Source organism: Chiloscyllium punctatum, chromosome 1 (assembly GCF_047496795.1).
Source record: "Chiloscyllium punctatum isolate Juve2018m chromosome 1, sChiPun1.3, whole genome shotgun sequence".
NCBI lineage: Eukaryota > Metazoa > Chordata > Chondrichthyes > Orectolobiformes > Hemiscylliidae > Chiloscyllium > Chiloscyllium punctatum.
In genome coordinates, this window is record NC_092739.1 from 127524189 (window position 1) to 127538755 (window position 14567).

At 39.4% G+C, this 14567-nt stretch overlaps 1 protein-coding gene across 5 annotated transcripts in view; it reads right to left on the reverse strand.

Moving 5' to 3' along the window:
- wdr7 (WD repeat domain 7) overlaps positions 1-14567 on the reverse strand; it is a 657873-nt gene that overhangs the window by 122758 nt on the left and 520548 nt on the right. For all 5 annotated transcript variants that reach the window (XM_072573923.1, XM_072573951.1, XM_072573942.1 and 2 more), the window contains 2 exons: positions 11783-11865; positions 7589-7688 (listed from right to left, as the gene is read on the reverse strand). In XM_072573923.1, coding sequence (XP_072430024.1) covers positions 7589-7688; positions 11783-11865 — 183 coding nt within the window. The remainder of the gene's footprint in view (positions 1-7588; positions 7689-11782; positions 11866-14567) is intronic.

A 14567-nucleotide genomic window follows, 5' to 3' on the forward strand; every position in this document is an offset into this window, starting at 1 on the left:
GAAGAATATGTTCTTTTTAAGATCCCATTTTACTGTGCATAAAATAAAACTGCTTTTCTAAAGATAAGGTGCATCATTTAGAAGTGCTGGCAAAGTGAAAGTCGAAACCATAAAAGGAAATGGTACCACGGCAGACAGATGTGACAAATTATATGGCCTCTTCCTGCCCTGTAACTTTTACGATGCAGTGAGATATCCAACTATCCCACCTAGGGTTTTATGAGACAATAAAATCTCCCATGCCGTTTAAACTTTAACATTTCACATTACAAAAGGTGCATTGCAGCTAATTTTATAAAAGTTGATTTTTTTAAATCTACAGTGTATGGAAAAAAATAACTAACATTATGGTTTAAGCAAACTATCAAGCAGGCTTTCTCTTTACCAAAAATACATTACCTTCTCTACACTTCACGAACGTATTTCAGCACCTTTTAGAGGGGCATCGACACACAATCAAGTGGGCAAGACCTTCCGTCAGACCCCCTACCTCCCATATCCCAGAATCAGAGACTCACTCTTTCTTTTAAAAACCTCCACTCATATCTTCATTCTGAAGTTCTTCCTTCATTCCCCTTAGATTGCACCAGCACTGTAACTACCACCACTTCCCTTCATAAGATAATCCTTTGTGACGCAGTCTTCTGTGACTCACAATGGCACCTTTCAAATACTCCACATTCAAATGTTGCTGAAATCTGTTTACTGTCATACCTCCTACACTAGCAACTGCTCCAATTACCTCTTCTTCAGATAATGGGGGCACTTTTCAGCTGCTTTCCTCGCACTTACCATTCTATCACTTCCATTCTCCCTTATACTCTCCAATCATACAGTTAGTCTGTCTTGCTGTTTCCAAGGATGAAGTATTAAAAGTGGTGAAAAGTTATACAACTTGTTTTGTGAAATCAGAAGTTTGCATCCTCCAAAAGTAGTAATGAGATTCCTGTCCACTGCAGAGACTGATTCATGTGTAGTAATAATAAATCAGAAAGAGCAATGGTCTTGAGAAGGTCAGAGTTGAGCATTTTGCTCTGTTCCAGGTACTTGGAAAGCAAAAAATTACACAAAACTGGCTATATCCACTTGTGCAAAGTACCACCTCCTAACTAGCAAACAATGTGAGTGAAGACACCTCACTCAATATAGCCTATTTTTGTCACTACAGAAACACATTTCTGTGTCACAGAACGCTGAGAGTAAAACTGCAGTGCAAAAACAATTATGGTTTTGCCTAGAAGTCTAAAAGACCAACTCTATTACCCTTATAATAGGACATGCTCAGTTTATTTTTCCATAAGACAGGAATTTCAACCCTCCCAAAAATGTATTAATGCCAAACATTCTGTAGACATCTATGTAACAAAATGATTACAGAATAAATTTACACTTCAGTCAATAACTAGATGTGAAATACGGTAAATATTATACCTGTTCACAGTGTACCCCATCTGCTGTTGGAGATAGCAATGGACAGGTATGAAAGATGTGCAGTTTTATGCAGAGGGATACATTATATATTCTGACCATCAGTTTTTCTGGTTCTAACAGTGTAAACTGCATGTTTATAGATTTTACTTTATTTCATGAGTGATTTTTCTGAAAAAGAATCCTTTCCAACAAACAATTTTATGGCAAGTGTTTTGAAATGAATTTCTTTTTTGGTCAATGGTATTCAGTGTCAACAGAAGCACTCCCAAGGTAGATGTAACAAAGTTAGATGCAAAGTAATGATACCTCTACACAACTCAGATCTCACAAGACCACACTCAGGTACACTAGAGTGGCATTTCTCTATTTCCCACATCAAACACTCTGATCTCCAGAGTGCAATTGCTAATTAATGTTGAATTTCAACAGTTTGTGTGTCACAGGCATGGTACTTAATGCCATTTCTAAGAGAAGATTTTTCATTCCATCATTGTGGTCTAGATTTGAACCTGCGTTCAATATATGTAATTCTTAAACTTCATATCCAAAGGTGTGATATTTGTTCTAAACGACTGATTCAACTGCAATGTGGAAATAATTCAGTTACAGCAATGAGCTTTAACTGAAAGAGTGATGAGAGGAAAGTTGGAGACAAGGATGGCAGATACACTTTTAGTACATTTTAATACTCACCACAAGCTGGTCACAGGTCACAATTCAAGAAGACAATGGCTACAGAGCTAATCTAGAACCTTTTGAACACAACATAACTTGGAATGATACAAACATTGAAATAAACCAGAGAAATAGGAATAATTTTCTGAAAAACAAACTGGAAGTTGAAATGCTGAAGCAACATTTTAGCTAACTATAATGTAGTGTAATGTAGAAAATTTATAACAATTAACATCTTAAGTAATTCAGTAAATCTACATTAACACACCCATTTCTTCACAGGTTTACAGGTGGTCAGTGTCAAATGGCACTACCACAGTGCAGAAACAGTCACCAGTCCTGGAGAAGGTTTACACCTGAAACGTCAACTTCTCCACCTCCTGATGCTGTCTCGCTTGCTGTGTTCTTCCAGCCTCATCTACTTCAGTCTCCTAACTTGGCAGGTTGTTATGACTAGTGGTATCCTGATATCTACCTGTTCTAGAAGCAGTCAGGAAAATCTCACTGTGGCTACCGGTGTGGAACACACTGCATTTACTATGGCTAATCCACCTAGCCTGGACATCTTTGGATTGTGGGAGGAAACTGAAGCACCCAGAAAAAATTCACGCAGACACAGGGAGAATGCGTAAGCTCCACACAGTCATCCAAGACTGGAACCTAGATCCCTGGACCTGTGAAGCAGCAGTGCTAACCACTGTGCCACAATGTTCTCCCTGCTAACAACAGGAATGTTGATTTGAAAGGACTTACAGATTTAGTGAAATGTCTTCCCTCCTGTGTCAGAGACCTGTAGTCATGAAGCCTAAGTAATCTGCCCCTGGACAGAGGAGGCAGACTCTGAAGGACCTCTCACCATCTGAGAGATTGGAGACTGCAGCCTTCATATTGAGTGAAAGATTTTTTTCTGTTCAGTGACCAAAGACTTCAGTAATCTGGGCTATTTCTCTGAGGAAAGTATCTGAGGAGAGGTTCTATGATCTATGATCCCCAAATAGCTAAGAGCCTTCTAATTTACTGTCCTCCAACAGATCTTTTGTGGCACTGATACAGACCTGTGTCTTAAAGATGGAAGCTTCTTGCTGTCCTGAAATTACCTCTTCTCACAGAGAAACATATAGATACTTACTGCACAGAAGGGCTCATTTGGCTCTTTGTATCTACACCAGACAACTAGGATCTGACTGCACTAAACCCATTTTTCAGTTTTTGGACCACAAACCTTGAGGCTATGGCAACACAGGTGAATACATTAACATTGCTCATGTGTTATGACAGTTTTTTGGTTTAACTACTCTTCCCTGCAAGGAGTTCCAGATTCCCACCACCTGGAGATTGGTGGAAGTCTGGTAACCATTGCCCCCTGATTATTCACTCCTCTACAAATGGAAAAAGTATCTTCCTATCCACCCTATGAACCTCAAAATTGTAAACGCCTCTATTAGGTTTCCTCTCAACTTTGCTGCTCCCAAAGATAACAACCCGAGCATAACCAAGTGTTCTTCATAGCTCAGACCCTCCAGGCCAGACAGCATCCTAGTAAAACTACCCTGCACCTACTGCAACTACATCCTTCCTATAACGTGGTGTTTTTATGCAGTTCCAGCATAATCACCTTACTCTAGTTATCTATGTCTCAGCTAATAAAAGCAAGTATTCCATATGCCTTCTTAACCAGCGTAGCTATTTGTTAGATTCAGGAATCAGTGGATAATACACACCAAGGCAGCCTTTGATCTTCAGTACTTGCCAGGGTGCTACCTTTCATACAGTAATCCCTTGCCTTGTTAGCCCTCTCCAAGCCCTCCCTCATTTCACATTTTTCGAAGGCTGAATTCTATTTTCCATGCCTCTGTCCACCTGACTGGTCTGTTGACATCCTCCCGCAGTTTATGGCTATCATCTTCACTCTATATCGCGCTACCAATTTTCTTGACATCCACAAATGTCTTGATCATACCCTATATTTAAGAATAAATAATTAAAATACATCACAAACATCATGGGCTCCAGCTCTGAGCCCTGCAGAACTCCCACAGGAGATAGACCTCCAGTCACAGAAACACCCTCTACCATCATCTTCTGCTCCCTGCTTCTCAGCTAATTTTGATTGGAAATGCACTTTGCCTTCCATTGCATAGGTTCTTACTTTCTTGACCAGACCAAAATTGAGAGTGAAGTGCTGGAAAAACAGCAGCATTCAGGCAGCATTCAAGGAGCAGGAGAGCCTTGCTAAGTCTATAGAGACCACACCAAAGCATTACCTTCATCAGCACTCCTGGTTACCTCCTTAAAAATCTTATCAAACACAATCTTCTCTTTACAAATCCATGCTGAAAATAGCTGTTTAATCCATATTCCTCCAAGTGCAGGTATATTCTGTTCCTCAGAAGTCTTTCTAATAGCACACTGAGTTTAGACTGACTGTAACATGCTGGAACACGACAGCAGTCCTTCAATTCTCTGGCACCTCTCCAATGGCCAGACTTGGCATTGAAAATTAACTGTCTCTTTCTCTCAATGTTGATTTTGTCTAGTATTTCAGTCCTCCACCTGCACCATCCTTTCCATTGTGAAGACTGACACAAAGCATTCATTGAGAACTACGCCCACTTAAGAGTCACAGATGTATAGCACGGAAACAGACCCTTTGGTCCAACCTGTCCATGCCGACCAAATTTCCTAAATTAATTTAGTCCAATTTGCCAGCACTTGGCCCTCTAAACCCTTCCTATTCATATATGCATCCAGATGTCTTTTATATGTAGTCATTGTACCAGCCTCCACCACTGCCTCTGGCAGCTCATTCCATACACACACCACTGTTCGCATGAAAAAGTTGCCCTTAGGTCCCTTTTAAATCCTTCCCCTCTCACCCTAAACCTATGCCCTCTAGTTCTGGACTCACCCACCCTGGAAAAAGACCTTGTCTAGTTACTCTTTCCATGCCCCTCATGATTTTATAAACCTCTGTACGGTCCCCCTCTATAAGGTCACCCCTCATCCTCCAGTGCTCCAAGGAAAACAGACCCAGCCTATTCAGCCTCTCCGTATAGCTCAAAACCTCCAACCCTGACAACATCCTTGTAAATCTTTTCTCTTTCAAGTTTCTATTCAGCTGTTCTTTATATATTTTAATAACCCCTTTGGATTTTTTCTTTATTGTACCCACCACTGATTACTCATGCCCTCTCTTAGCTTCTCTTTAACCTGCTTAAGATCCCCTTGCACTTTTATACTCCTCTAGGGACTATGTCGTACTGAGCACTCAGTATCTTGATCTCAACATGTATGTGCATGGACATCCAGTGTTCTCCAATTTCTCTCCATAATGCTGCCAGACCTGCTGTGCTTTTCCAGATATTTCTGTTTTTGTTTCAGGGTTCTCCAATCTGGATTTCACCCTCTCTCTTTATGGAAAGATATTTGCCCTGTACTCTTGCTATTTTTTTCCTTGAATGCTTCCCATTGCTCCAACACAGCTTTATCTCAAAACAGCAGTTGCCAGTCCACTTGGGCCAAATCATATTTTATTTTAGCAAAGTTAGCCTTTCTACAGTTTAGAACTTTTATTTCGACTCTTCCTTATCCTTACCTGTGATTATCCAAAATCTGACTGAATGATGGTTACTATCTCCAAAATGGTCTCCTACTGATAATCACTTGCACTTGTTGAGTTAATTTTTGAATATTTGGTCCAGAACTGCCCCCTCCCTTATTAGACTACTAGCAGAAAAGGTTCTGCTGGATGCAATTAAAGAAATCAGGTAGTTAAAATATCCTACTGCTCCTGTCTTATTAGTCTTACAGTTCTCTGAAATTTGATCACATATTTGATTTTCTAAGTTTTGCTCAGTGTTTAGAAACTTATAACACAGACTCAACAGAGTATTTGCCCATTTTGCTTTTTTCCCTTTCCCCACATTGCCTTATGATCCTTCCAAAATATCATCTCTCCTTACTGCTATAAGTGATTGCTTTTTCAATATTGCATCATCCTCCTCTTCTGTCTTTCTTTCTCTATCTCCTCTGAATATGCTGTAACTAGGAATGGTGAGCTGTGAATCCTGCCCATCTTTCAGCCAAGTCTCAGTCATAGCTGTGATATCTTATTTCCATATGTGCTGATCTGTGCCCTCAGCTCATCTCTTATTCCTCAGATTCGCTGTGTTAAAATATGCTCCATTTTGCCTTGCTAAATGCTTTTCTATCTCATTCAGTCTACGTTTTCTCTGCCTTGGCAAAGATGACAATCTTTAAGGATGGTGAGTATACCTCAAGATAGTTATTGGTGATGCCAGTGCCCTCTTCTGCCCTGGACTGTTTATCAGCTGACATATTGAAGCCCCCACAGTTAATAAACCGTACCAACTCCATAAACGGGTCAGATCATCTTGTTCTTTTTTAAATTAGATGCTTGTTCTGCTTTTCAAACACTCCCTACCAAGCAGGCTACAATTATTTTGACAGTGTGAGGCTTTCACTGGATGGTAGAAAGTCAGACTGTGCAGCATCAAGTATCCCCACAGTGATTTAGTATCAGATTAACTCTTCTCTGAAGATGCCATAGTTGTAACTGTCATTCACAAAAGAATCAATGCTCTCATCTGAGTCCAGGATATGTCTGGTGAACTCAGCCTGGTCAATAATAAAGTTCCATCTCACATCAAAATACTTATCAAAAGCAGTGAATACATGGTCAGCACCTCAGCAATCCCTTGCTTTTCAAAATATCGCCATTGCAGTTTCTCACCAAATACAAGAATATACAGACCTGCTGTTTGTCTGGTTAGTGTAAGAAGCTCGATTGGAAGCTAAATAAAAAGCCTTTTATTTTACAACCAGAAAGATCATTTCTGCAGATTGCATCTGTTTCAACTTAACTAAAGAAGTGTTAGCCGTTCTCTGGTTCATTTCTCAAGGAATGCCTTGGCCACCTGCCTGGTTTAAAGTTAAAACAAACTTGGCAGTTAAGTGTCAGTCATCATTAACAGTTACATACTCCATGACAATGCTTCTACTAATCAGAGTCCACTTGCCGACCAAGTAATATTCTTCTTCCCAGGGAGCAGAAATATTATTTTCCTTTTATCGTGATATTTCTTACAAATTCTCCTGATGATTGCAAGACGAAAATGCTTCAACAAAATATGCCTTTATACAGCAATGCCAAAGATCTGATTATTAAAAGATAGGTAGCATTAATGCCAACTCAGTGTTCTCTGATTCAGTGACGGTTTTCCTTTGACAAGTGCTAGACATATTTTTGTCATTCTTCCTTGCCTATCGTAGCCATTTTGGTTACAATGAATGGTAATGGTGGAAGTGTGTTCTCTATAAGGTCGAGGCCTTACTTAAATTATTGATTGACTTGCCTTATCCATAGCATTACCCCACATGGCAAGTCTATGGCTGCAATACAAGTCTCTCTCTTCAATCACTTTCAGAGTTTATGGAGAGGAAGTCACAATGATTTATTTACCTGGCATTTTCCTGTGCGAATGTCGTATAAAGCCATTGAGCCATGTCGAGCCCCGACTGCTATTCTGTTACTCCTCTCGCAGTAGCTTACCATGTAGAACCTGAAATCCACAGAGAATTTCAAAAGAACTGAAATCTACTGACATGTCATAGCAGTGAACCAGCAACAGCAGCAATGTGCTTTGAGATCACTCACCCTTGTACTTCTAAAGTTCCAAATCAAAAATGTAATGTTATTTATAATACACAAAGATAATTTTAGGATTTTTTTTGCATTATGTTCCGTGTCTTTAACACTGTCACCATCTTTTATATATTTTAACTAAAAAAAGTCAGACAATCAGTGACAGATACTAATTCTGCCAACCTCGAAAGCTGATGAACCAACTCATTACTAGGGTACTTAAAAAAGAAAGTTAGTGTAATTTTCAGATAATGCTGAATGCTATTTTGTCAGTGGGATCACACTGGTACTTTGTGGTATTTTCTACTTCCATCAGAATATGACACTGGGTAAGGGGAGGTAGAGGTAGTTCGCTGTCACCAATCCTCCTTTGTCTTTGCTTTAACTTGGCAAAATCTAGTGATTAGTGATAGTGGATATATCACTTTAGAGTTCATACAGAGGAAGCACTGTTTCTGGATAACAGGAAGATTTATTGCATGATAGCAATGAGTACAACTACATTTGGTCAGGCATAATCGGTAGGAGCTTAGGGAGCCAGTAGAGGTACATTGGATGCTTCTGAAAGCGAAAGCAGAACTGCTTGTCTCCACCCACAGGCTGTGTGTGACATCAACAGAATGATGGAACTATTCCAACATGAACATTAACCGCTTCGGAACCATTATCGAATGCAACATGCTGCTGCTACAGTTTCATTTCAGAAGATGATTTAGAAATTGACTGTGTTGCACTTATACATACAGATACAAAATATAAATGCAACTGAACTTAAAAGAGGAATTCTTTCTTTTAAAACTGTAACTAGTAGAAATTATTGAACTGTGTGATAGAAGATATGTGGTACATGGTACTTCTTTTAGATACAGGTAGTTCTGGGATGATGCATGTTTTGGCAGCACAATTTGGCTATAATATCACTCAGGGAATGGTATTTTGAGGAATGCTTACTTTGTTTTGCCAAAGTGCGATTTCAGTGGAGATCGGTTCATGTGCTTTGTTCCGCACATGCACCAATGTGCACGCTGAAATCTCCGTGCCGTTCTGCTCATGTGCAGATGTGTACGCTGAAATCCCTACATCATTCTGCTCATGCACTGGTGTTCTTGCCATTCTGCGTATGCTCCAGTGTCCGCACATGCACAATATCTGCGCCTGTCTCTGTGCCGTTCTGCATATGCGTGATGTCAGCTGCTGACAAAACGCAGCTTTCTGTGAGAGATACCGTACAGAGAGCAGCTTTCTTACATATTTTAAATGTACTGTGTTAATTTTACTTTTGTTTTGTTAATAAATATGATTTCAAACTTCATTCAGGCTGTGCTAAACTTTGCATTTGACGTTTGGGTGATTTTAGAGCGATCATGAGTGATATTTTGTTTGCTGGTCTGCCCCTAACCCCACTTTTCCCATAGGCCCCATTATTTCTATTAAACGATTTTTTATGAAGCAAGGTTTCTCTGGAACACAACTAAGCGTTATAGGAGATCTACCTGTATACGTAAAAAGCCCCTGACATTTTAGCACATCTACTTCTCAATCTATCAGCACGATTGGCTGGAAACAAAACTATTGAATGCGTCTCGGAAACTGTAACTATGCAAGCCACTTCTTTGAGAAAGCTTCATCTTAATTAGGTTCTCTCATCATGTAAAGAATATTTGCATCAACACAATGTCAAATAGGATTGTCACAGTATGCAAAGACAGTTTTCTATGTTTAGCATCAACAGTAATTCATTTTAGAAAGATGACGATGAGTATCAGTCATGATGATGACTGATAAACCACGTTACAATAATTGTTTGTCTTACTTAAGGTACTGTCCATTACATATTACACAATACTTTGCTGCTAAAAATACCGGCGGTTTTACAAATTGTAAATAAAGTGCTGCATATTTTTGAGCCACGCCATACAATGATGCTTATTGAAGGAGTGAGATGAAGAACTTGAGATCAAGTGGCCCCGATATACTTTGACTCCACCTGACAACAATCTTTTGATTGGTTGAGCTGTAGAGTGTTGAAAAGTGCCAGGAATAACAGAGAGGGAAAAAATCCAGACCCCGCCAACAGAAAACATTAATTTCTCTCTCACTCTGGGAAACTTACAGACAAACTAAAAAGCTGAAAAGAAAGAATTCAAAAACAAGAAAAGACCTAGGTCCACTTGATCAACAACTGAACTGAAGTACAACTAATATTCTCCAGACAACAGAGTGTCATCATTGTTAAATCAAAAGGACTGAGGAAATAACTTTCCATCTTGTGGTCTGGAACATTTGATCTTCAAAAATTCATTTACCCTTTCTGTGTCCTTTTTGTTTGTTTTTGGTTTCCCTTAATCATGATTGAGTGTGTATGAATTTGGGATTTTTTTGAAAGGATAGAATTTTAAGTTGCAGAGTAATAGATGAGAAATCCTTCATTTTCTGTGAATTTTGTAAAAGCTGTGTACTACAATAAATAGTTAGTTACTATCACTGGTAAAGTCTGGTGTAAATTGATTTTGCTTGGTAGTAGTTATTCAGAAAAGTTGGACATTTTGGTGGTCCTATTGGGATTTCGTGTAGTTCTACATTTGTGACAGCTTATGGAACAGTAGGGCACAATTATAGGTTCACTCTTCCCAGTTAGGTCGAGATGAATATTTAGGGTTTGGACAACCATTAGCAAAGAACACCATTTGAATGAAAGAATCACTTAAACTATCTTATTCTCATTACCATAAAATACGTGTCGGTCCAGTAATCAGTAAAGGTAGCAAACTGGGTGTTTGCCTTCAAAGTAAGAGGGTTCAAGTGCAGGAACAAGGATGTTTTGCGGCAATTACGCAGAGCATTAGTGACGCTCAGCCTGGAATACTGCATCTGAGGAAGGTTGTCCTTGTTGTGGTGGAGTGCATTGAAAGTTTATCAAGTTGATTCCAGAAATGGCAGGACTGATATATGATATATGAGCAGAGATTGAGTTGACTAAAATTTTATTCATTCGAGTTTAGAAGAATAAGGGGTGATCTCATAGCAATTTATAAAATTCTAACAGTACTAGACAGTTTAGCTGTAGGAAGGATGTTCCTGATAGTAGGGACAGTTCAAAACCAGGGGTGGTGAGCCTGTGGTTGATGCCAAAATACATGTTTTCAAAAAAAGGTAGATATTGCTCTTGTGGTTAAAAGGATCGTTGGATAAGGGGGGATGGGGGAGGATAGAATTCAGGTATTAAGTTTGATGATCAGCTGTGATGGAATTGAATAGCAGGACAGATTCAAGGGGTCAAATGATCTACTCCTGTTCCTATCTTCTTTGTTTCTATGTCAAATTATCTGGCTGTATAGCAGCCCTTACAGGGCTCTCCTCCAAAGTCATTCGTTTTTTGGGTGGCACAGTGGCACATTGAGTAGCACTGCAGTCTTACACCACTAGGTACCTGGGTTCCATTCTAGCCTTGTACAGAGTTTGGGTTTCCTTCAGGTGGTCTGGTTTCCAGCCATAGTCTAAAGATGTGCAATGTTAAGTGGATTAGCCATGCTAAATGTGGGGTTACGGGGGGGGGGGGGTTAGAGTGGCAACTGTAGATCACTCTCAGGTTTGTGCAAACCTAATGGGCCAAATGGCCTCCATCTGCACTGTTGGGATTCATGACCATTCTACATAAACCACCTTCATTCCAGCAATAATTGTTATCTATACTGCACTTAAGGTTGTACTAGACATAACAGAAGTTTCCTTTAGGGGGAGGGTGAAATATTTGTTATTTGATGAACTGCACCACTTGACTTAGTCTATTGTCTCTATTCCTGAAAAACATCATTTAAACTCCACTCTTATAAGTGACATGTGCTAGTGGAGTAATTGTATTGTAGAAACAACCTAAGCTCAAACTTTGAACCCACATTGGAAAGGGACTCTCATCACACTGGTTTTGGTATCAGGCCAGACTTTAAATCAGATGTTCACCATCATGTGCAAAATAAATTTGCAGTACAATAGCAACCTATGTTCACTCACCGACAAATTGAAGGGAAACATTCCTGAAGTCCCTTTTTCTTAACCGAAGATCCTTCGAGGCAATACATGATGATGTCCATAACCTGAAATAGTAAATAAGGACACCAGTATTTCATCAATTAAAATGAACACTCCAGGTATATTATTATTTGTCTTTTCCAAGAGTCTATTGCTCTGTATATACATATTCTCTCTGCCTCTTCACCATCTACAAAGCTGAAATCAAAAGTGTGACAGAATATGCCTGAATAGTTCATCATAACAACAATTGAGAACTATACATTATCCTCAACACAGCAGTTCATTTGACTAGCATTTGTCCCGAGACTCAATATTTAGCTTTTCAATCACTAACATGTGCAGTTGCCATATTTCACAGCTTCCTGATGAAAGGCTTATGCCCGAAATGCCGACTCTCCAGCTCCTCGGATGCTGCGTGACCTGCTGTGCTTTTCCAGCACCACGCTCTCGACTCTGATCTCCAGTCCTCACTTTCTCCTAGCATATTTCACAAATTATAGGACATACAATACCAGCACCATTTCCAGTCGCTACTAAAAGAATAGGTATTCATCAATTTCAAGTACCTTTCAAGTCATACACAATTTTGATTTACATAAAATATTGCTAGTCCTTAAAAGATTTTTAGCAACTGAGGAAGACAAATTCCATTTTGATTAGATGGTACAAACCTTTAACTGAGGTCAAGGAGTATTGATGGGAGTGATACAATACTGGAAGAGTTGGGCATGGAAAGTGAGTTTGATCCATAAGTGTAGAAGTTAATCAGCTTCAGCAGGTTCCTTGCCATTAGACAACTTGGCCACTTCCAATTTCTCAAACCTTGATCAAAACTCGTGTGAAACTTTGCATGATATTTGTTGCCAGCATTATTTAAGTACCTACTCCACTGAAAACACGGACTAATGCCTTGGTTTTTGCCATGGATGGCATACCAGGCTCTCCTCTTTAATATGCATATACTACCACTTGGCAATATTATCCACAAGCTAATCAGTAGGAAAGAAATGTTAATATGGACTAGAATGAGATTCGTGCCACATATGATGAGGTTGTACAAACTGATAGTATTTCTAACTACAAACCAACCTCAGGCCTTTACAATGACTATGGCTTTAATCTGTCAGATTTCAAAAACTAGAACCCAAACACCAAAAGACAACTTCACACTATAGGGGTGTTTAATTACATTGCTGGGAAATATGCAATTATTAAGGTCAGAATTTGTTTTGGGTAACTAAGGATCAAATACTGTTTCCAATCCCAGATGATCATGAACAATATCACAGTTGTCCACTAATTTTAACATGACTAGATACATAATAACGTTTTCTCCAACTTTGTTGTTTAGTAGTACTGTTTCCATAAATTACATGAATACAATTGCAGAATGGACATACGAGAAACTAATGAATTTCAATAAAGTTAAGCGAGAGGATAATGCATTTTGTTTGGAAGAATAAGGAGGACACATACTGGGTGCAAAAAATGTGTTCCTGGAAAAGTGCAGCAGGTCAGGCAGCATCCAAGGAATCGACGTTTCGGGCATAAGCTTATATTTTTCAGCTCTGATCTCCAGCATCTGCAGTCCTCACTTTTTCCATATACTGGGTGCGCACAGGTACATGAATAGGAAAGGTTGAGAGGGATGCAGGCCAAATGCTGGCAAATGGGTCTGGATCAGTTTAGGATATATGGTTAACATGGAAAAATTGGACCAAAAGGTCTGTTTCAGTGCTGTAAATCTCTATGACTCTGTATGTTAGAAGACTAAGACAGTCCAGGTCTCGCCCAGGCTCTATACTCTGGTACTCAAATCACTCTGTAGTAACTGTTAGCATGTCATTTGCCTTTTTAATTGCTTGCTGAGCCTGCATGTTAACTTCTATCAACTCGTGAACAAGGACACCCAGTTCACTTTGAAGTTCAACACATCCAAAAATACATTTTATTCCCAATTTCCTCAAGTGGATCAGCTATAGGGAGAGGCTGAATGGGTATTTTGTTCTGTGTGGTTTGTTGAGTGGCTTCCCTAGCTTGCAATGGCCACCATCTTGGATTGGTGTGGCATGTTTAGAATAGAGTCTATGTTATGGATGTTAGTAAACAGCTTTGCTAGCCATTTCCTTTGTGTCATCTGAATATTTGTAGGAAATCTGGGTAAATTCCTACTGGTTTGCTAATCATGGCATATGTTAGAATATTGGTACTGTCTTTATGTGGAATGATTTGACAAGTCTGTCTGTTCTGACATTTTGCCATAAGGACTGTTCCTGCTGTCCACTTATTTTCCTTGTTGACCTATACCATTGAGTTTAATAAGATTGTGAAATGACTGTATCAGTGTTGACAGTGTAGTAGTTGTTGCTTAGTGAATTACAGGCAGCATAGGAGCTTCTAAAAGTTCTAGCTGAGTGTGTGAAGTCAGCGTCCTTTGCTAACCACCAGGCATTTTTCACAAAGGGTTTGAGGATAATTATTGTCACATTGGAGTCTTCATTCTTCCTGCATTCTTCAATAAACTGTTCACTTTCTAACCTCTAGCAGGAGGTAAGGGTTTGCGGGTGTTCGATGGAACACATATTGGTGGTAGCCAGTTTAAGAAGTCAAACAAAATGGTTGCATTATTTTCAGGAAGAGTAGGCTCTGTTCAATGGCAGCTTGTGCCTATCTACTGCAGACATCCCAGTTAACTTTCCACAGACTCTATCATCAAACAGGGCAACTGTGCAATTGAGATCAGAACTAAATACAGCATTATTGC